The following is a 24,156-nucleotide window of genomic DNA, read 5'->3' on the forward strand; positions in this document are numbered from 1 at the left end:
AACTGTGGAGAATCCCACGTTGCCTTTGTAGAATGGAGATCTGTTTGGCCTCATATATTTCTATAGAGAGCATAAAATAAATATTTTTTATTTCTATCTTAGACTTCAGGTCCTGACACTTTTCGGCTGTTGGGTTAAGTCACTTTATTTGTTGGGTCAATTTATTTGTATTGTTTTATTCAGAGCTGATTTTCTTTATTATACATTTACTTAAGTGAAATTGGTCCTATTTTTCTTATATTTGTTGCTGTTCATTTTATACATTGTGAGCTGCCTTTGGGACACCATCTTGTGGAAAAGTGGGATACCAATAAATGGGTAATGACAAGATTTTGATGGTGCTATTATTCAGCAATCCACTGCCCCAATTAGCCGCCTCACAACAAAATTTCTGGCTACGAGCCTATATATTATCCTGAGCTCCCCCCTCACTAAACATAGGGTGGTATCTGACTTAAGTTATAGAGTAAACCCATTGAAATTTATGGATTTAAGTTAGTGATCATTACTAGCATTGGGTCTTCTAAATGACTGAGGCCCCATCTGCACTACACACTGAAAGCAGCATCATATCACTGTGAACTGTCATTTCTGGGAACTGTAGTTTGTTAAGTGTGCTGACAATTACCAAAAGACCCCTATTCCCCTCACAGAGCGACGATTACCAGAGTTTTCCTGAGGAAAGAGGCTGTTAAACCACTCTGAGAATTAAAGCTTCATGAGGGGAGTAGGGGGTCTTCTAACAACTCTCTTACCACCCTTTACAAACTACAGTTCCCAGGATTCTTTTGACTGAAGCAATGACTGGTTTAAAGTGTTGGAACACTGCTTTAAATGAATAGCGCAGATGGGCCCAGAGTTGGATATTAGCTGCTCGTTTTGAGTACAGTGGTACCTTGGGTTAAGTACTTAATTCGTTCCGGAGGTCTGTTCTTAACCTGAAACTGTTCTTAACCTGAAGCACCACTTTAGCTAATGGGGCCTCCTGCTGCTGCCGCACCGCTGGAGCCCAATTTCTGTTCTTATCCTGAAGTGAAGTTCTTAACCTGAAGCACTATTTCTGGGTTAGCGGAGTGTGTAACCTGAAGCGTATGCAACCCGAGGTACCACTGTATAGGGTTTATGCCTCCTGACCAGCCTGCAGGGCCGGGCCAATACATTCTGCCGTCTGAGGCAAAGGACAAGATGGTGCCCCTCACCCTACTTCCACCTACAGAAGCGGACTGGACCAGTAGTTAAATCTGACTTCAGCACCAGCAACAGAACACTGTTCAACCATATTTGAGGGCAAAAGGTTAGCTGGGGATTCAAGACACGACTCTGTTCTCTCAACACTTTAGTGCTGCTTCTTGAGGCCTGACTCTACCTAATGGTAGGGCCGGGTCTACCAGCTTCCCTTGCCGACTTCCCTCACCGACCCTCCTTCCTTCACTTCCGTCTCTTTTCTGCCACTTATCCAGCCACCCACCTTAAATGTTCCTCTTTCACAGTCAGTTCTGTTCTCAGCATATTTATTTCCTTCAGCCTCATTGTCTCTGCCCGCTTTCAGGACATTTTGCCCCCAGTTTTTCCCATTTTCCCAGACTGCCTCTGCATGAAGTTTTGATCCCACCCAAACTGACAACATTCTTTTCTCTCACAAAAGCCGAACTGCAAACTCTTAAAGGTCTTTGAGCAAGTCAATTGAATCAGCTCAGCTAATCAGAGTCTGAGCCTGCAGGAGAACAATACAATATAGATACCAAAAGTGGTGGCTGCTGTGCAGCAGCAGTGATGTTTATCTCTCTCTTACTGGAAGGAAATGACTAAAGGTGACCCCTTTGTTTATGCATCTGTAGGCATGGAAGGAACCATGCACAAAGTTTGGCATGGTAAAGATATCATATCTTCAAATCCGACCTAACACCACATCCACAAAGGGATGATTGACAACAAGAAACACTAGACTAGAAATGTGAAATTTTGACAATGATATTGCACAAACATTGCATAAATGATTAAAGAACCCTCAGGAAGGCTGATTGTACATATTGTTTTTTCTGTTCACTTTACTTAAAAACTGTCTTTATAAAAACAATTATTTTTCCTTATATGGAGTTTATTGTGAGCTGCCTTGAAGCTGTTGTGGTCAGAAAGAAATAATGAATAATCGTAAAACCTATGAATAAAATTAAAATTATAATAATACATATATAGAGAGAAGCAGGTTTGTTTTAATTTCAGCAGATATTTCTGTAAATAGTAAATAAAAAATAAAATAGATATAATCTAGTAGCAGTTATTTCTTATTTTTTATAACAGCAACAATAAATAATTAAATCTATTAAGCACCTAAAACCAAGTGGGTGGTGTAAAAAAGACTTGAATTATTTTGAATTTTAAATAAATTGATTTTTAAGGCCTGAGTAGCTTTTCACTATTTATCTTATATTGTTTTGCCAGTTATGCTTATTGAAAATTAGTTATGATTCCAACTGAATAATTTCCACATCTAAAGGACATTAATTCAGTCTTGATGCACTTTGGCAGAAGTTTCATTTAAAGGACAAGAGCGCCGAAGTCAGAAACATGTTTGTGTCTTTTTTTTTCATGAATAGCCCATGTCTATTCTCTATGAAATTGATGTCAAAAAAGTATTATATATTTTCTGTGGGAAATAGAAGGCTGCCCTCTACTATCCTTGTCAGGTCGTCGTATCCTTTTAATCATACTTTTCATTTCAGTACATTGAAATTTCCGTTACCAAGGACAACATCATAAATAAAAGTGTTTGTGAAATTTTTACCTGCAGCTTCCTAACTTTGTGCATTAAGCATGAGACTAGCAGAGAGGTGGTCAAATGTGAAAATTTATAATCATTTATTACGTACGGCTGAAGCGAGAAGGGAATAAAAGCGTGAAGGCATACATCTATAAACTGGAGCAGAAAAGCTTAAATGAAAAGTAAAGTGAATTTCTGTGTCTTGTCATAAAGTAATGAGAAGCTAGAGCTTTTATTCATAGCAACCCAAGATGCATTTACTCTCAATCTAGCTTTAGCAGTAAATGCTCCCCTGATGTATTGCTTCGGACTTACAAAGAAATATTTGTGCTCTACATAATCGTATAGTTAGGAGAATTACTGCACGGTTGAGAAGATTCTATAAAGGTTTATAGCTGGTGATGTTACTGTAATTTAATCGCGATGTAGCTAATGTAGTACTTTAATATCATAGGTTACTTTTTTTTATTTACCATTTATTAGTAAGTGACAGAGTCAATCATCACTACATCATAAACAAATCACAGAGAATTCTGCCGGAACCCTACAATCCCAGAATAGATGTACTGTAGCATTTTTATAGAAGCCGTTCCATAATGAGTTAACCATCAAATTATTATTTAACTGAGTAACCATGTAAGTAAGGGTTCTTGTTCTCAGTCCATTGGCCAAAGAAAACCCTGATGCGTGTTTTACTCCATGAATACAATTAGTGCTCTGTGTGGTACGAACATACCAAAACATGTTGTCCATCCATTATCAGTAATGTGGAGAGGTGCCATCTCAGGAATATTAAGCATGCTGTGGTAAAGAGGACTTCGTAGATCCCTTTCTTTTAGCATTTTGATGTGTTTTGTCAACACAGCCAATATGCTGCCTCAGTGCTAGCTGATACCCTTTTTTTTAAGCAAGGAGTAGAAAATGTACTTGAGATGTCATGGGCACTGCATTCTCTATTAGGGTGTCTTATGATGCCCCTAATACTGTCATTGACCTATCCAACATAGGGACCATGCATCTGATAATATAAACTGGTACCTATTGAAATATGGACCCAGATCCATTGTGGAATATCACTTTTTTAAAAAATGTACCTTTGCCATGGACACTGTTTAGGGCAGGAGTGTCAGCCCCAGTTGTGGGGTCTGAACAGCCTCCACCATCCAATTTTTTTCTGCCCCCCCCCCATTTGTCAGTAATAGACACATGGTGGGTATGCAAATCATCCCTTGACAATCATCAGATTGATAATTTGATGAGTTGGTGGGGGTGATAATCCCCCTTTGGATAATCTGCATGGATAAGATGTGGAGGGGGCTTTGTGTCCTGTGTGTGTACATGGATGAGACTGTGCACATGAGAGTGTGAGTTGGCCGCACCCCACTTTTGGCCCCAGCCACCGCTAGCATGTGGGTGCTGTAGGCTTAGCCAAGGGAGAATGCAATTGCCAGTTTGGAGGAATGATCAGTGGTGAAGGGAAAGAAATAAGATTGTGAGGAGTCTCCTAACAATCACCAACACCCTTAACAAACTACAGTTCCCATGGGTTGTTGGGGAAAGTCATGACTGTGAAAGTGGTATAAAGGTAAAGGGACCCCTGACCGTTAGGTCCTGTCATGGACGGCTCTGGGGTTGCGGCACTAATCTCGCTTTATTGGCCGAGGGAGCCGGCGTACAGCTTCCGGGTCATGTGGCCAGCATGACTAAGCCGCTTCTGGCGAACCAGAGCAGACCACGGAAACGCTGTTTACCTTCCTGCCGGAGCGGTACCTATTTATCTACTTGCACTTTGACGTGCTTTCGAACTGCTAGGTTGGCAGGAGGTGAAAGTGGTATAATAGTGCTTTAAATGTATGGTGTGGATGTAACCTAACAATAAAGTCACATGTGATATGGGGTTATTTCATTTTAAAACAGACACATCCTGGCGGTCTTGATAGGTCTAGCGATGCTTGTAAGGGACTGTTCAACCCTTTCCCTCTACACAATTTCCCTAAGCTAAATTGCCCTCCTAAAGTTGTCATTTGTACCTCAAAGGAGCCTACAGCATAGAGTGGGAAAACATTCCAATTAATAAATTATGCATATTTGCAAATATAATTAAAGTGGTCCAGTTACACATTTTGGTTCCGTTAGGTGGTTGAGTCTTCACACGGAAAAAAATTGGGAGAGCATTCATGCACAGATGTTTCATTTTTTAATTGCAGAACACCTTGGATGCTGTCCATTTTGCTTTGTTACCATAAGTTACTTGGTGAGTTATATTTAAATTATTGTGGTAATTTGAATATTTAATAATGGAACAGGGAGTGGAGATGGTAGGGTATGAGCAGGGGTGCTAATAAGGCTCTGAAACAAAGAATAGCAGCTACTTTTACACTTCATGTGGTATTATTTGTACATACTGTGTTTGCTGTGGTAAAGACACAAAGTGTGAAGGGAAGGTGGACACCTCCAAACCATTTAACACGGATCCCAGCCAAGTTCTACTCAGAGTAGACTCATTGAAACCGATGGACCTAAGGACTAGCATTGGCTACAAGCCTATGTGTTTACTGTAAATAAATTCATTTTTTCTGGGCTTTTCACATCTCTAGGCTCTAGCACTTCACTTCTTTATATACAGGGCATACTTGTATTTACTTCTGAGTTGAGAGGTGAAACCCAGAAAGAAGGTTAGTCTAAATATTTTGAAGGACCAGTTCAGCTCTTTTAAGTAAAGGCAATATATTAAATGCCCATCAAAAGGAGCTGTAATGGGGAATCTGGACTTCTCTGTTTTTCAGTTAAGCAGATATGCCTGCTGGGGAAGAAGAATTGAGTGGGGCGGGGGAGATGATAAGATGTTATTATTTGCAGTTCTTGTAAAAGTGAAATCACCCATGCCCATCTCCTGACAACACCTTTGAACTCTTAAAAAATAATAATCAAGCACTAGTTTACTTTTTTTAAAAAAAACCTAGTATTTATGTTAAAAATGTGATTTTTATCGCAAAGTAAAAGAAAACATTAATCCTTATATAAAAAGGGGTTCCACCCTTCTGGAAAGCTCTCTTGACTTTGCTCTGCCCCTGACAAAATGGCAGGAATAATAGACGGGGAGATAGGGGAGGAATTAAAGATGTCTCCATCTTCTCCTTATCCCTTTACTCACTAAGGTACTTGTTTGCTTATATTGAGCTTTCTAATCTTGCTTTTCAATATAATGCCCAAAGTACTGTGCAATATAAGCCAACATGTAATAATTACCAAAATCAGGAAGATGATAAAACCATCTAAAACAGCAAGGGGTGAGATAAGGCCAGCATCTGTACCTGGAAAGTGACTGTAGTAAATGGATGTGTTAGGGGTGGGATTTCCATGTCTGTGTCATGGCACCTGCCTCGGAGCCCAGCATCCATACCATGCATCCTGTGAGTGAATGTGAAGGTCGCCGTGCACAGTACTATTAGGGCTGCTGTACGGTGACGTTTTGGGTCTAAGGGAACAATGCATGTGGACATTGGCTATAATTCAACACAATATACTATGGTTTTCAGTAACATCTTTGAGGAGCAAAATTAATATCTAACATGGAAAACTTTTAATGTAGAAGATATATTTTTTAATGAATAAATATTTATGTTGAGCCTCTGTATTAGAAGTCCTGTTACCACTGCACCATAGATAGATATACCTTGGAGTGCGGTGCCTGGTCCGGAAATGATAAAATGTTTTATATCTTCATCAAAAACAACATTTGATATAATTCCCCATGATCTCAGTTGTATTATTTGTGTAAATAATGTGACAAGTATTTTCCTAATCTAAGCAGGGATTTAAATAAAATAAAATAAAATATTCCATTTGACAAATGTTAAGGCAAAGCATGCCCATACACTTGTTATGGAATAAATGAGCACAATTAATTCAATGTACATTCGTATGAAGTATTCTCTTTCTTTGTCTATCTCCCCATGCTATACGTATATAACTGTAAGTATCTTTCAGTATAGGAAATTATTCCTCTAATAAACAGTTTTATTAGGGTTGTTAATATTGGATGCATATGTTAAAGTGGTATTTATTTGTTCATATCAATAGTTTATTTGCTAAGGGTGAAATCTTGATTTTGTATGTTTCCTTCCTGTTTTATTTTTAGTAATTGAAAAATGTAAGCATTAACGTTATAGCTGTCAACAGCTAAGAGGCTTTCAAGTCTCTTAAACTGCCTCGTTTTTAACTGATTGGCCAATTAATGCACCAATTAGAATAAATATTGTTGCAGCTTCTCAGCTCAAGTGAACTTCTTGAGGATATCTAATAAACTTTAGACAAGAAAATAATTCCTCCTTTGAGATGACATTTTTAAAGATATTTCAAAGGACAGAAGCATGGAAATAGTTTAGAACCAACAGCACAATTCACTAGTCATTTCTTAGGAACATATTTCCTTGATGTGAATAAGAGTTTCTATGTAATGACTTCAGTTCAAGGGTGTCTACATAGCCTTGGCTTCTGTTGGGTTGTGTCCAGTAATGCCCACATTATACCTTCCTTAAGAACACAAGAACACCTCAGTAGAACAGACCAAAGGCCCATCTAGTTCAGTATCCTGTTCTCACTGTATTCAACTAGATACCTATAGGAAACCCACAAGCAGGAGCCAAATATAATAATAATAATAATAATAATAATAATAATAATAATAATAATAATATTATTATTCCACAGCCACTCTGGGCAGCTTCCAATCGAGTGTTAAAAACAATACAGCATTAAATATTAAAAATTTCCCTAAACATGGTTGCCTTCAGATGTCTTTTAAAGATAAGATAGCTGCTTATTTCCTTCACATCAGAAGGAACGGGCGCCACTACCGAGAAGGTCCTCTGTCTGGTTCCCTGTAACCTCACTTCTCGCAATGAGGGAACCACCAAAAGGCCCTCGGCGCTGGATCTCAGTGTCCGGGCTGAACGATGGGGGTGGAGACGCTCCTTCAGGTATACAGGACTGAGGCCGTTTAGGGCTTTAAAAGTCAGCACCAACATTTTGAATTGTGCTCGGAAACGTACTGAGAGCCAATGCAGATCTCTCAGCACCGGTGTTATGTGGTCCCGGCGGCCACTCCCAGTCATCAGTCTAGCTGCCGCACTTGTGATTCCTAGCAATTGATATTCAGAAGTATACTATCTTTGACAGTGGAGGTTACCCACTGTGACCAAGAGCTGCTCCACCAGAAAGTCATGAGAATCCTCCAAAGAAGCTTCTGATACAGCATCAGGGACAGCATTCAGAAATCCATAGGGGGCTGGAAGATGTTGACTATGTGCAAGGGGCTCTTTTATATCCCATCCACTGAAAAGCTTGGCAAAGGATAGTTCTGATTAAAAATGCCTTTTTAATCTACAATGAATATACTGTTGTTGTCAGCTAACCAGTGGCATAGCATAGGTTGTCAGAGCCCGGGGCCATGAGGAGGGTGTGGAAGGGAGGGAGACAAAGTATGCATGTGCATTCAACTGCCTTAATGGCATCTGTGTCACCAAGGAGATCACAAGTGAAGATATAGGGGGAAAAGAGTCATTCCATAGTCTGGAAAGGTCATTTCCTGGCTCGCATGGAGAAGCTGTTTTCAGTGGAGCCCAGTGTGCTGACTACATTCAGCTTTCCCTTGCCTCTATATCATGAAACCCAAGAGGACACGATCACTTCCTCCCAAGGTTCTCAGTACTTCCACTTTGTCTTCAGAGGTTTTTTAGTATCAACCATCTGAGCCAATTGAGATCATCAGAGTATTGACAATCTCATTAGGATTGGTACACATGGTTCCACTGATCTGTGGTCCAGTTCCTATTTCAAGACTAAACTCAGAAGGTGGTGCTTGGAGACTGATGCTCTATCTCATGGCTTTTGGGACCGGACATGGTTCTGTCTTGTGCAATGTGCTTTTTAGATATGGAACTGTTAGGTTAGGTTATCTGGAGGGCTGGACTGAAATGTTACCAGTCTGCAGTTTGGGCTGATAAACTACCTCTAGGCTTTCCTGCAGAGGGTGGACTTGTCTTCAGTCATCCATGCATCAGTTATATCCAGACTGGATTATTGTAACAATTGAATGCCTTTGAACAGAATCTGGAAGGTGGTTGGTGTAACATGCCAATTCATTAATTGATGTGCTCTGCATTAAGTGGAACTGTTCATTTTTAATTGGTAAAATGTGGTTTTAATTTTATTATTTTATATAGTTTTAAATATATATTTATTTGTATATTTATTCAGGAATGTTGTACACTGCCTTGTGATGGCAGCAGTGTTCTGAAAGGTGTTTTAGAAATCTATTAGTACTAAATAAAACCAAATACATAAATGTATTTAGGCTACATGTGGTAGTCTAGATTTTGTTTGATGCTTGAAGATCTGAACATATAACTCCAGTTGTATGTCAGCTCCATTGGTTTTCTATTTGCTTTTGAGTTCAGGTGCAGTCCTGTTCAGGTTTACTCAAAGTCCCACTGAATTCAATAGCATTTACTGTGCAAATATTGTATAATTAGGCTGCAATACTCAGAAGTTAATCCCATTGGGTTCATTGGGGCTTACTCCCTTGAAAAGACTAAGGTACAAGATTGAGGACTAAGTTACCTTAGAGACTGCTTGGTTCCAGGTAGGCCAGGAATCAAGTTCACATCAAGGGGCCTTTGCCTTGGGTGCCACCTCTGAATATTTGGTATATAAATATGACATTCAGGACATTTTCTGTAGTGGTGCAATCTGATGCTCCTGCCAATGATATTGTAGTTCAACAGCCTTTTCCATGGTAAGCAGTAGGAACTCAGCTATTGGGAGGTCAGGAAGTTAGGCACCCCCTGCCTCATGAAATCCGCTACTGCCCACAAGTGCCCTCTAGACCATTTTTAATTACAGTGGTACCTTGGTTTACAACCATAATCCGTTCCAGAGGCCTATTAGTAAACCAAAACAGGTGGTAACCAAAGGCACGCTTTCACCAATGGGGCCTCCAAAAAAAAAAAAATTGTTTGTAAAATGGGTTGTATTCCAAAAAAAGGTTGCAAACCGGGACACACACTTCTGGGTTTGACGTGTTTGTAATCCAAAACTTATGCAAACCAAGGTACCACTGTAATTGCTTCCGTGATTTTTGGACTCCAAAACTGAAAGTTAATTTAGCTCTAGCTGCTGGATCTGTTAGGAGGGGGAATTTGCCACTGAGAGTTGAAATTAAGGATTTATCTTGGGAGGGTGTCCCAACATTTGCTAGTGTTTGCCACCCTGGGATATATAGCAAAAAGAGTGCTATACAAATATTCTAAATAAAGTAAAATGCACCAATTCTCTCCCTACTGGAGTCTTTACTTATGTTATCTTGGCTATCACAGCTTTGGAAACCTGCTTTTGCCAAAATATTATGTAGTTCCTTCTGTCCTGTGCACACACAGGATTATGGTAATTCCTATTAAACTCAGCACTTTCAGCTAAATGCACAAAGGATTGGTTTGCAAGAGGCACATAACACAAAGAATTAATAACTCACTGAACTGACCACTATGTTTTTCCCCCCAAGTAGGTTTTTAAATCTTCTGCATAAAATAAACTAGCTGGTTATAAAGCTATTGCTTTGCCAGAAATCTAAGGATGTGTAAGCAGAGGCTTGAACAGAAATAATCAAGGATGAAGTGTCTGTATAACATTATGTAAACCTACAAGGTGACATAGTATTGAAGTGATTTTTCCTTTCACTTGCAAACAAAGAAACTGGTTTGATGTTACTGCAAAATATAGGGGGTTTAACTGTAATTACTTTCCCTAAAAGTTCCTGCTGAACGTAGATATTGACATAGTTTGAGCTATTTTACAGAGTTGACAACTGCAGCTTACAAACTATTGCAGAATTTGTAATGTTACTTTAGTGAAGATAAACTCATTTTAAGAGCTATTGTTATGTTCTGTCTAATCAGGAATGACTCCAGTTAGTTGAAAGACTGAGCTAATGCACAAGGTGCGCCTTGTGTGGAAATACCCATTGGATCAATGAAACCGATCATTGGAGGGCTATGACCCTCTAGGTACCCAGTTGCCCTATCAATACAGCTCAATATCTACCAGCTGCTAATCTACAGCAAGGCCAGGGAACTTGTGGCATTCTGGATGCCGGACTCCAACTCCAGCAAGCATAGTCAGTGGTCAGAGATGATGGGAGTTGGAGTCCAACATCATCTGGAGGTTGACAGGTTCCTTGTTCCTGTATTATGGGATCTCCAGGTTTTAAAAAGCAAATTCCCAAATGAACTCAGATGCTTCAGCTGGGAAACACCCCAAGTACAAATCCTGCTATCTCTCAGCAGAGCTGAGAAAGGCCTCTCAGGCTGGAACCCTGTAAGGCAAATAGTCAACTCGATAGGCTAGTGGTCTAGCGCAGTATATGACAACTTCCTATATGCCTATAGCTCACAGGTTTTTTTAATGGCTGCATTATTGTGAGAAATTGCATTTGATAGCATTTGTCCTTCTGGGCAGTTTTGAAAGGCACAGGAGTCTCTAGTACAGCATCTGAAGTAGCCAGTATGACTTGCCCTTAAACTAGCTTTAATTTACTTTTATGAAATGAATGGTTTAATTCAGGTCATGTTTACCTGAAAGCCAGACCCATTATGTGCAATGGAACTTATATCCAGTCCTAAATATGCATAGGATTGCAGCCTGAATTATCACTTTCATTGAACATGATCATACCGTGACTGCACCCCTCCTCCTGCATTGGTTGCAGCAGAATTAAGCCTACACAGCTGTATTAAGCCACAGCAAATGATCTATTCAATATCTAAAATATTGTGGACTTACTGTCTAACCAGAAATATACAAACTATGCTTAAAGCAAAACTTCAGTATAGAGTAATTCTTTCTATTAAAAGCTCAAAGTCCTAAGGCTGAATGAAGTTTATAGTGTGTGTGTGTGTGTGTGTGTGTGTGTGTGTTTAATTAGCTATAACTTCAGTGCTGAAGAGTTTAGTCCTATATATGTTGACACATACATCACACTGTTTCCATAAGGCAAGGCTTACTGCCTAGAAAATGTGTTTAGGAGTGCCGTCTAAGCAAAAGCAATTTTGTCACTGACAACACAATTCACTGGAAATTTCCTTTATACAAGGAACATACTCTGAAATGAATGGGAAGCACAGACTAATTCAGCAGTGATGCTTAATGTTGCAATTTTACATAGCTTTACTTGGGAGGAAGCCCCAGTGAATTAGGTGGAACTTAGTAAACATGTAAAGGACTGCACGGTAAGCCTTTCAACACCTTTCAACACATTGAGATCCATGAAATCAATGCACAGCATTATTTATATTATCTTTTGTGTAATTTGCTGGCTTTTGCAGAATCAGAGCCCGAAGGAGGCAACAAGAACAAATGGATGATGTGACAATACAATGTATATGAGAAATAATCATTGTGTTCTTTTGTCAGAATATGCTTTTGCTAAATATGCAGCTATAATTATGCCTGCAGGTGCAAAATAACAGTGTTAGATTTGAATAGGTACGCTTTTCTGCAAATGTCTAAACTTTTGCAGTGTTTCCTGAGAATAGATGCACTTTTGTAGAATATTCTTTGGATTATTTCCTCTTGATTTTGAAGTAACTGCAAAATTCTGACAACTGCAAAAAAGAAAAAAGTGCAATAATTTGAAATTGCTTCATGGAGATTTTTTATGTGTTTTACTGGCTGTCTCTTTTTTATATTTAGGAAAAGAAAATGTGTGCAGTGTTGTGTTACAGATGGCACAGATATACGTACCAAAGAAAATAAAAGTGTCATATAATGGAAGAGAGCTGCTTAATCTGTAACAAGTATCTTTTCATGTATTTATTTCAGAGTCTGTATATGAAAACCAGTAATGTTAAAATAATTGCCAAGACACATGGTTGAAATACATAAATTATTCCTAAAGAGAAATGATGAATAACCTGATTTTGTATTTTTAAAAACTACAGTATTATTATGCTATGCCTATGGTTAGCTAAATTTAGCACTGTTTCACACTTCTTGAAGACTTTATTCTGAAAGAGCATTGGGCAGTTATTTGGCAAAGACTCGAAATAAATTTAATTAATGCTCCTTTTTATTTTGAAATGCCCTGTTATCTGTTTATTCTAGGGAATGCTAATTTTTCGTCATGGAAAGTCAACCATTTTGTAAAATATTTTGCATCTGTGAAATGTGTCAATCCAGAAAATCTGTTAAGCCTTTAATGTGTGATCAGAGAGAATTCCTGTATTGTATAGAAAAACTGGCTACATCGGTTCCTAGTTTTGGCTTTAGAATATCAGAAATATGCATCACCAAAAATGTAAGTTTTCCAAGCACTCTGTGTGTGTGTGTGTGTGTGTGTGTGTGTGTGTGTGTCTGTGTATGTATTACTTGCTCCTATATCTATTTTGAAATGCAGCAATTAAGTGCTACAATGATGTATTTGCTAACTATTTAAAAATCCAAAGGTATGTTGTTGTTTTTAAAACAACCCCAGTCCAGCATTTCTGATATTTTTATAATGTATGCACTAATAATGAATTTGATATCACATGTAGTATTCTAATTGGCATTCTAGGTCTTGGATGTCTTTTATGCCAAATAGTTTAGCAGCACAGGTATGGTAGGCAATGCACTCCCACGTTATCAAATAAATGCTCAAGGTACAGCTTATAATGTTGAAAAATAGAAAAATAAATTGACCTTGATGAAGTGTGTCTTCTTTTGTCTGTTCCCAGGAAAGTTTATTTCAGGTATTTCTACTGCTGAAATGATTAGAGTTAACAGCTTTTTCCCTCCATTTTATTTTACAGGGTCTCTTCATCTTCCTGATATATGGGGTGTACAACACAGAGGTAAGTCTGCTTAGAGTATCTCAAGGCTGACAGAGTGAATGAGAGAAATGACAGGTTTCTTATCTTGATAACTGAGGGACAAAGTTGGCTTTCCATATGAGTGTCCTACTGCCCTTCATGCTTGGACTAGCTTATATGCATCCCAGCTTACCATTAAACACATACACCCTGAATAAAGGGACAGACTCATTTCTCACAGACATTGACTAATATTTTACTGCTGCTTTTAAGTTTTTGAATTCCTAGTCTCTCTCTTTAACACTTGGCTACACTCGACAGTGTTAAAACTTCCCCAAATCAGGTTGCAGTTTATATGCAGTAAAAGATGGAGTTTCTCATATTGTTTAAAAGGGGGTGGGGGTGTCATTTATATTTTCATAAAGTCTAAAGTAATAGCATTGATCAGCATGCAAATCCAGCAGGATACATTACTTGTAGTTTTTTACATATGCTATCGACTTGGGGATTTTTTTCGTTACTCCTTCATTGTTTTGTGAGAATGGCAGACAGCCTTCTGCAAGTTAATTTGATCATCTCTGTTTGCAGATAAAAGAGCAGAGTTAAACCTTTCATTGCTAATCAGCCGGAGAAGTTACTTTTGAAATGCATAAGAGATTGCATAGATTCAAGATTGCACATTTTCAGCTCCTAGATAGCTTTAGGATCAAAAATTTAAATTATTTCTAATGTTATTTAACTAAAGCTGGTAGATTTTTTTTTTTTTGGGGGGGATAACTTTCAGACAAATGTAAGTCCCACTGAATTCAACAGGACTTACTCCCAACTAAAATATATATAGAAGCTTAATTGCAACCATTGCTCAGCATAACAAAAATCTGTAAGCTGTTTATGTTAAAACAGTAAAAATGTAACATTCAATAAAATTTCCTAAATAGGAGATAGAAGAATAATACTACAAATAAAACTAACCAGTATATAAAAATAAAAATAACCCAGAACTTAAGAGTTGGAGACCAGGAAAGTTTGGGTAAATTAATATGTACTTAAGAGGTTTTTAAAGGTCATTAGTGTATTCTTATGAATTTCATGAAGGGGGGCACTGCAGAGGGTGGATACTATTACTGAGAAGGCCTGCATCTGTGTTTTCATGGAACAACCAGCACAGTCTCCTTGGACGATCTCAAAGATTGTCTTGGTCTGTACCAGGGGACCTTGGTCCCAAGCTGTTTAGGGCTTTAAATGTCAATCAAAAAACCTTGCACTGGGCTGCCAGTGCAGATCTTTCAACATCAGTATAATATGTGTCAATCTGGGTGTCCTGCTAACTATAACACTTTGCACAGCTTTTGAACTGGGCACGAGAACACCCCACAAACTGCACATTATGGTAGTCTAATTGAGAGATTATCAATAGTATGGACAATCACAGCAAGAATATCTCTGTTCAGGAACTGGAACAGTTGACACACCAACCAAAGTTGGTAAAATTCACCTGGATGTGTAGTGGCAGCAGTGGATCTAGAAGCATCCCCCAAACTACACACCTTCTCCTTCAGAGAGAGTGCATCTTTTCACAACCCAGTTCCACACCTGGGATCCACCCATCCATAAGGTCTTGTCAGGACTGAGTAGCAATGTATTAGCTACCATCCAGCCCATGGCTATATACAGGCATGCAAAACCTCTCCTAATCTGGTTACAGCAATACAGAGAAACAGAGCTGGGTATCATCAGCATTCTGGTGCCACCCTGGCAGCTTCATATAGTTATTAAGTAGCATTTGGAATAAAATCATGCTCTGGTGCCCTGCAGTTAAATTGTCAGGAGGCACAGTCTTTCAATAGTACTCTCATGAACTGATGCCAGGAATAGGAGTGAAACCACTACCCCTAATCACCAACTCAGAGGCAGTCAGGAGGACATTCAATAGGAGAATCAGTAGGGTTGCGTTCCCCCATCCATCTGAAGAAAATCTATCAGGGTGGCCAGAGCTGATTAGGTCCTAAAATGGGTGGAACCCAGACTGAAATGGGTCAAGATAATAAGTTTCAAGAGCTTATGCAGTTGAACCTCCAGCAACCTAGATTCTTTTTTTCAGGAGTGGCCACACCAACTCCTTCAAGGCACGGGGGAACATTCCATTACACTTAAGTGCAAAAAGTTTATTATATGTACCATATTTAGCAGCCAGCAGTGTTATCAACTTGAACTAGAATCTCTGGATTAGATTTTGATATCATTGCTGGTTAATGACAGAAGCCAGTGCAGAAGAGTTTTATTTATTGAAGGTATTTATATACTATGTTCCAGGCAGACCACACAAAAGTGGCTTACGTTAAATTATAAGAACGATAAGTATCAATAACAATTATGCAATAAAAAATACACATGGGGAAAAGAAACATTTTTGTGTTTCTACTGCTTCTACCCTGTGTTAAGGGCAAAATGGTTCTGCAGAAGTTTGGGAGGTGGGGACCACCATTTGCTAGATGGTGTCATCATCTCACCAAACTCTTTCTATTTCTTCTCTCCTTCCCTTGGGGCAAGCCTTCCTGTTTATAAGTAATGTGATTAAATATAGATATCTGTGCCTGAACCATAGTCAGAAATGTTGTGAGGGGGACTAAGGTTCCATGGGATGGTGTGCAGAACATGCAGAATCTGAATACAAAATATCCAGAATCTAAATACAGGTAGCCAGTAGCCTAATAGATTACAGGCTATTTAATAACACTATATTCAGTTTTACAACATCAAAAACTTCATCACTGCTGTTCTGCTACTGAAGTAGACTCCTTGTGCAACAGAACTTTTCCCTCCCCTCCTCTCTTCTGCAGCCTCATGTGCACCCTAAAAATCTGCTTCAGATGGCTGTCCCTCTGGAGCAGATATTGGGGTCTCACAGAGAGAGGAAGTGTAAGTCTCGTTGCTTGAGTACTGCCCGTGCTTTGTACTCAACTGCCAGAATACCGAAAGGCAGGATTCTGTGTCCATGTCTCCCCATCCCATATCTCCATAAGGGCTAGAAACTTATTAAAATGACCACAAATACAGAGCATCACACCAGAAAATGTTGACCCTGTGGCTATGGTGCAGAAAGAGTAATATAAATATTTATATGTGATCTGAGCATAATGAATATACATCCATATTTTTGAATATCAGATCTGACACAGTCTTTCATATGCCCCACATTCTTTCATACGCTTTTGTCTATAAAATTTCAAGATCTGAAAAATGCAATCACGTGAGTTTTGCTTGGCTGTGCAGATGATTAGAACATCTATCTATCATCTATCTATCTATCTATCTATCTATCTATCTATCTATCTATCTATCTTAAGAGTAACAACAAAGACTGAGTATTAAAAATTCATAATGAAAAGTACTCCCTCCCATAAATGAATTGGGAATAATTTTGACACAGCTATTTGGTGGTATGATGAGTGTTTAACACTTTAGAATTCAAGCACTTTCATAATTCTGAAGACAGATACTTCTCGGTCTATCAAATAATTGTGTTAAAATTGTTTTTAACGATTTCCTGGTGACATGTTCAAGCTTGAAACATTGGGAGTTGGTATCCTTTAGTAAAGATTGTTGATACCTACCTCAGATCTGTGTTGTCACTTTGTTGCCATTTCCCCTAATTTTACAGATGTTTAATTTGAAAGTGAAGAAGGATAAGCATATTATTTGCACAACTTGCCTCCACTCCCATCTATTGTATAGGAAGAAATGGCACCGTGAAACTGTATTAACAGTGAACCCCATTTGAGCATTGAGCCAGAATAATTTACATTGCAACCCTATGCATGACAACTCAGAAGCCAGTGAGCATAGGATTTCAGCCTTGCTGTTTTAAAACTGCAGAACAGCTGGAAATGGAGCCTATAGATTCCCCCCCCCCTTTTAAACCCTATTTTCATTATCTATGCAACTGTGCCATATGCACTGGGGGTGGGGGAACCTGGCATATCTTGCTAAAGGGTTTTAATTTTCAAAATGGACACGGCATGCTATATGCAGTTGTCTCCAAAGAAAAAGATGGAGGCAATTCATCTGTTGACTATGGATTTTCACATCTCATATATTTTATTTAAAGAAGCGTGTTTGCAGACTTGATTTGGAGAACCTAAGTGGCAGGGAACTAAGGGAACGCCTTGGTTTCCACCAGGTGCAGCGGAACGCGGGAGATTTCACAACTTCCACTGGCTATCTGATCTATTGCTCCATTCTGGCCTTGCGGGCAGGAAGCATTTCCCGGTATCCCCTTGAACCCGCGGGCAGCCTTTTCAACATTCAAGCTTACTAAACAGCCGCGAGCGACGAATGATTCGCCTTCTCCCTATTTGGTTCCCGCGCCCCGCCATTCATTCTTTATAGCTGAAATCCAGAGCTGAAATCGCACCAGGCGCACACTTTTATTGGGGGGTGGGGTGTACTTAGGTCCCACTGAAACCAGCGGGGCTTCACTTTTACCATGGCAGGGATCAGAACCCAATAGGTCCCCCCCCCCCGAATGTGGACCCATTGCCCCAATCTGTACAGTATTATCTAGACGCGTCAACTCGCGTGTGCGCGCGTACACACGATACTGAAACTGTGCTTATGTGACCTACGCAGCCCCGTGCCCACTGACACCCCCACTGCGACCCACAGAGAAACAACTGTTATTTATTCTGGTGGGGGGCTGAGGGGGGCACTGGCTGGTCCCCGTGCCTCTTCTGAGTAGGTGCCCGGCGGGAAACGCGGCCCGACAGTGAGGTAATGCGCGCGAGGGAGGGGGGGGGCGGGAAAGGAGCGCAAGGAAGAGAGACGCGCAAGGGGGTCCCACTCGCGCCTGCGCCCTTCCCGCCTTCCCCACCGCCGGCGCCGCCGCGGCTGCTACCCTGACTGGGCAATCTTTCCCGGCATGCCCCGCGTGGCGCATGGGCAGTGCGGGGCCTTTCCAGCGAGAGGGGGGGGGCGGCTCTGCTAATTCCATTGTGGAGCGGAGACGGCGATATTTTTAACTGGAGGCGGCGGAGAAAGCGGTGGCGGAGGCGGCGAGTCTGGGCCGGGTGGGGCCGAGCGGCGGGCGCGAAGGAGAAGAAGAAGAAGGATGCTCCGGGCGGCGAGCGGGCGCTGAGGAGCGGCGGCGAGGGAGAGAGAGGGCCGGGCCGGCCAGCCGGGCAGCCGGGTGAGTGACTGCAAAGCGAGCGGGGTCTTGCGGCAAGAGCCGCCCCAGAGGGCCGCGCCTCCCCTTCGCCGCCTTCGCCCTCTTTTCCTCCTCCGCTGCTCCTTTTTCCCGGCCCCGAGGGGGACATGAAGCTCGGCAGCGGCTTCCTGGGAGGCGGCGGCGGCTCTTCTTCCTCCTCCTCCTCCTCCAAGAGGGCGGCGATGGAGCCCACCTTCCCCCCCAGCATGGTCATGTTCAACCACCGCCTGCCGCCCGTCACCAGCTTCACCCGGCCAGCCGCGCCCCCGCAGCATTGCGGGCTGGCTTTGGCCTCCGCCTCGTCCGCCAACTCATCGTCCTCGTCCGCCGCCTCGTCGTCGTCTTCTTCCTCCTCCTCTTCCTCTTCCACCGCGACCACCGTAACTGCCGCCGAGCCCCCCGCCCCACCGCCGCCGCCTCCTCCTCCTCACCCTCAGGGCATGACTTTCAAGAAAGAGCCGGCGGGGGGCTTCCCTCTCACGGCCTCCTCGTCGTCGTCCCAGCGGGGCTCCTGGGGCTTCTTCCACTCGCTCATGAATATCAAGCAGGAGAAGCCCAGCGACCAGGAGGAAGAGGAGCAGCAGCAGCAACAACAACAGCACCACCACCATCACCACCACCACCACTATGGGGGCCTCTTTGGGATAGCCGGGGAAGAGAGGCACCCCAACCTTGTAGGTGGCGGAAGCGGAGTGGAAGGGGCCAGCCAGAGCGTGATCCAAGACCTCAGCCTCTTCCACCACCTGCACCATCACCCCCACAGAGGAGACTTGCTGCTGGGCATCCGAGGTGGCGGCGGCGGCGAGGTGGGTGTTGGTGGCTCGGACGAGCCCAAGCTTGACGCCCAGGCCAGGAAGATGAAGAGGCCAAAGTCGGAATCTCAGGGAATCAAAGCCAAGAGGAAGCCGAGTGTTTCGTCCAAGCCCCTTGCGGCGGGAGATGGAGAAGCTGCCATGCTGTCCCCTAGCCAGAAACCTCATGTCTGTGAGCACTGCAGCGCTGCTTTCAGGAGCTCCTACCACCTGCGCAGGCATGTGCTTATCCATACCGGCGAGAGGCCTTTCCAGTGTAGCCAGTGCAACATGGGTTTCATTCAGAAGTATTTGCTGCAGAGGCACGAAAAGATCCACAGCAGGGAGAAGCCGTTTGGGTGTGACCAGTGCAGTATGAAGTTCATCCAGAAGTATCACATGGAGAGGCACAAGAGGACGCACAGCGGAGAAAAGCCATACAAATGTGAAACCTGCCAGCAGTATTTTTCAAGGACTGATAGACTGTTGAAGCACAGACGTACATGTGGAGAAGCCATAGGGAAAGCAGGTGCTGGAATGGATCCTGGGCCATCAAACCATAGCATGGGCAACTTGTCTATGTTGTCTCAGGGAAATACAGGTTCGTCAAGGAGAAAAAGCAAAGCAAAATGTGTATCCACTGAAAACAAAGAGCATAAGCCTACTCATAAAGTATCTGACTCTCAGATTGCATCTAATATGACCTTGCAGAATTATGCGGTGGAGATTCCTATAGTGTCTTCCAGTGGTGGCTTAATTGGCACTGGGATAGAAGAACTGCAGAAAAAGGTGCCAAAATTAGTCTTTAAAAAAGGAAACAGGAAAGGTACAGACAAGAGTTTTCTTAACTTTGTGTCACCATTACCAGACCTTCTTGGTCAAAAACAGTTGTCTGGAAAACCAAGTGGCTCTCTTGGCATAGTCGCAAATACCAGTGTGGATGCTATTGGCCTCCTTCAAGCTGCAAATAGTAAACCAGGTCAAATAAGTAGCAATTATGACGATGCCATGCAATTTTCAAAGAAAAGAAGATACTTGCAAACTGCCAGCAGTAACAGTGCCTTTTCTATAAATGTTGGGCATATGGCCTCCCAACCGTCTGTAATACAGTCTGCAGGTGTGAGTGTTATGGACAATGAAACCCCGTTATCTCTTATTGATTCATCATCTCTAAATGCTGACATCAAATCTTGCCACGATAAGTCTGGCATTCCTGATGAAGTCTTGCAAAGTCTTTTAGAGCAGTACTCTCACAAATCAGAAGGCCAGAAGGAAGATCCATTCAGCATTACTGAACAGCGTGTGGACTTACATGCCTCAGGAGAACATACAGAGATGGTTCAAGAGGAGAACCTGAGCCCCAGCTCCCAAACAGCTTCAAATGACAAAGCAAACATGTTGCAAGAATACTCAAAATACCTCCAGCATGCTTTTGAAAGAACAACTAATAGCACTGGTTTTGCTTTTGGACCCAGTTTCCAATTTGTAAGTTTGTCTTCAAGCCTTCATAACCATACTTTGTTTCAAGACAAACAAATATACACTACATCTCCACTTGAGTGTGGTTTCAGCCAATCTGTTACCTCAGTGTTGCCATCTGCATTGTCAAAGCCTCCTTTTGGGATGTTGCTTGGATCTCAGCCAGGTTTTTATTTATCTGCTTTGGAAGCAACACATCAACAGTTGACTCCTTCACAAGAACTAGATGATCTGATAGACTCCCAGAAGAACATAGACACTTCATCAGGCTATCAGTCCACACCTCAAAAATTGAATAGCCAGAAGGAACAAAAAAATCTAGAATCTTCATCAAGCTTTCCACTTCCTTCTCAGGAACTAGCTAACCAGATAGATCCCCAGAAGGACCTAGAGCATCGAGCAACATACCAGATAGAGACCTTTGCACAAGCATTTGGTTCTCAGTTTAAGACGGGCAGCAGGGTGCCAATGACTTTCATTGCTAACTCTAATGGGGAAGTGGACCATAGAGTAAGGACTTCAGTGTCAGATTTCTCAGGGTATACAAATATAATGTCTGATGTAAGTGAGCCATGTAGTACAAGAGTAAAGACCCCAACTAGCCAAAGTTATAGGTAAAGTTCCAAGTATGACTAGGCTTGGGGGTGGTCTTAATGTATTAGTTTTATTTTGATAACACTGCCATTGGAATGTTTCTACACGATCCTAATACAAATAATGTAACACGCCCTTTCAATGCAACTTTTCATATTTAGTTTTTGTTAAAGTAATTTTAGATCAGTTTGTATTATGGTTTTTAAATCAGATTAATAGACTTGATACTTCACTTTTTTGTTGTTGTTCATGTGACAGTGTTTAGCAATCAAACTTACCTATTTAGATTGTCAGGGAATAGCCCAAAAAGTTGAAAGTGCAAAAAAGGGAAAAAACGAAAGAAAAAAAAACCACAAAAAACCTTTGTTCCTAGGATTAAGGTTTATTTTAATTGCTTTACTCTCAGGAAAATGTAATGAAGCAAGGGGATTCTGTGCACTGTTGGTGTATTGGAGTTTCCAATTTACAAATAAGTGGCAAATCTACTTCACCATTTAACAAAGGGATTTTAAGACATCAGAAATTGCTGTCTCATATCTGGGTGATACAAAAATTCTGAGAACTTAGCTACCTACAGCTTGTTATAGTTGTTAACATACTTCTTTATTTCTTCTTCTAGATGATGATACTCATTCCAGACTGGTGGGATAGTCTCAGATCCTTGGTATAAGCCTGGAATGATAGCTTTAATAATAACAATAATGTCCACCCCATTTTCCCCTGAAGGCTGTGATTTTATAAAGAGATTTTAGCGGCATAATCCTCAAGAGGAGTTTTAAAGTGCCATTTTGATGTCATTGGAACCCCAATCTGAAATTGCAGTCTTAATTTATATACTTTTTGGGAATGCATTATTTATTAAATACGGGGGTTTTTTTAATTAAAAAAAATCCCCAATTGGCTACCAATCCCTCTCTTCCCCCTACTTAAATATCCCTGTTTAGTGTCTTGGGTCTTTTTCCTTTTTCATCCATTTTCAATGCCAAGCTCACCCTCCATGGTTTGTGATCCTTTCCAAGTTCCTTTTAGCTCAACAGCTGGAATTTTAGAAGATTTACATTCCAGAAGATTGCATAACTTATTATGTGTTTTCCGATGTCTTGTGGCATCAAAAGTTGAACAATTTTTAAAAGGCGAATGCTCCTATTTTAGAAGGCCATAAAGGTTTCCTTAGAAGATACGATAAGAAAAAAATACTCAGTTGTACATAAAGAGGTCCTCCAAAGTGCATTGGGATCTACTAGCTTAGTCAACCATGCCCACATGCAGTCTTGAGTATTTTGGGGGGTGGGGGTGGGGTTAAGATTACATGTGGCTAAATGATGTGTAGAAGGACAAAGAGGTTGGCCTAAATGTATGAACCATGTGACCAATATGTACGTGGTTTATTGTAACCAGAATCTCCAAGGAATTGTTGCTCAAATTCATGTATATTTTGTGGTACATTATTTATGATATGTGAATCTTGATTAGAGCCTGTGGAGCCACGGAAACCTATAGAAAACTTAGTGGCTATTTTAAAAACTGCTAAAAAGCAGTTGCACTGCCCAGAACCACTTTTTTTTTTGCAGATGTATTTTTTTCCTAATTAGTTTTTTTAATGTAATTTTGGTGATGTTTCCGCAGATTTTTAAAAATGTACTTTTGGTGATGTTTCTGTCTTGCGTACTTTCTGAAGGCAGAAAAGTACCAGTGGTTGTTTGCAGTCTTATTGTGTAATTGGCCTTTTGCAGGCTTCCATGTATAATAAAGTAATTAACATTGTACAAGTGTAAAACACTTCTGTTACGAAGATGGTGTTAAAAGAACTATGAATTCTTAAATTGTTACAAAATGTTAAAACATACCAGTTTTCTCTTCCCCCTACCCACCAAATCAACCTGAACACTATTTCACCAAATGAACCACCACATTTATTACTAATGCATAATTAATTAAATCCCACTTATTAAAACTTGATATGTACTTGATTATGTATTTTCCATTCTTCAAAATAGTGCTGTTAATTTCCCCTGCCATCTAGGCATAGAGCACAACTTATCAAGGGATGGAGTGTACTTTAACCACTGTGTTGTTCTACTATGGGTTTTTTAATTTGGTTTTTAAGTATTTTGTTCCACAGCGGTTATGGTTTTATTTTCTTTTATATTGTGTATACTGGATAGTGTGTATGTTCTGGGATTGTTTGCTTTAGACTGTGACCAATTAAAAATGCTATTCACAAAAATCTAAGGAAAGAAGATGTTGTATTATCTATCCCGTTACACCTCTGGCTTTGTTAAGAAAATTCCGTAAAATGTTTTTAAACTAAATTGCTGGAACAATAGAAGGATAACTTGCTTGCTTTTAAAGGTATTTTTATTGTAAAACGTCTTTAGGTGAACAATAAAAACACTCTTTTCGTTACTTTGAGATTTAATTTTTTTTTGGTATTCTGTGATGTCTGGGTTGGAAATTTTCTATTTGATGATGTTATTTTGA

General features: G+C 40.7%; 2 protein-coding genes and 1 long non-coding RNA gene across 12 annotated transcripts in view; 2 read left to right on the forward strand and 1 right to left on the reverse strand.

Annotated features, from left to right (window-relative positions):
* Window positions 1-1,776, reverse strand: part of CAMSAP2 (calmodulin regulated spectrin associated protein family member 2) — a 184,858-nt gene extending 183,082 nt beyond the window's left edge. The window contains exon 1 of the mRNA XM_083745307.1: window positions 1,469-1,776. The gene's annotated coding sequence lies outside the window, so the exon portion shown is untranslated. The remainder of the gene's footprint in view (window positions 1-1,468) is intronic.
* LOC310847528 overlaps window positions 1-24,156 on the forward strand; it is a 181,251-nt gene that overhangs the window by 968 nt on the left and 156,127 nt on the right. For 7 of the 10 annotated variants that reach the window (XR_014565839.1, XR_014565840.1, XR_014565841.1 and 4 more), the window contains exons 2-3: window positions 12,923-13,115; window positions 13,609-13,650. This is a non-coding gene — a long non-coding RNA (uncharacterized lncRNA). Of the gene's footprint in view, window positions 1-12,901; window positions 13,116-13,608; window positions 13,651-24,156 lie in introns of those variants that run through there. The other 3 variants (XR_014565837.1, XR_014565838.1, XR_014565846.1) reach the window with 2 other exon arrangements.
* Window positions 18,543-24,081, forward strand: ZNF281 (zinc finger protein 281). The gene has a single exon (XM_083745891.1). The coding sequence runs from the start codon at window positions 18,919-18,921 to the stop codon at window positions 21,697-21,699; it is 2,781 nt and encodes a 926-aa protein (XP_083602017.1). The 5' UTR covers window positions 18,543-18,918; the 3' UTR covers window positions 21,700-24,081.

This window comes from Podarcis gaigeae (assembly GCF_964106915.1).
Source record: "Podarcis gaigeae genome assembly, chromosome: 6".
Classification (NCBI taxonomy): Eukaryota; Metazoa; Chordata; class Lepidosauria; order Squamata; family Lacertidae; genus Podarcis; species Podarcis gaigeae.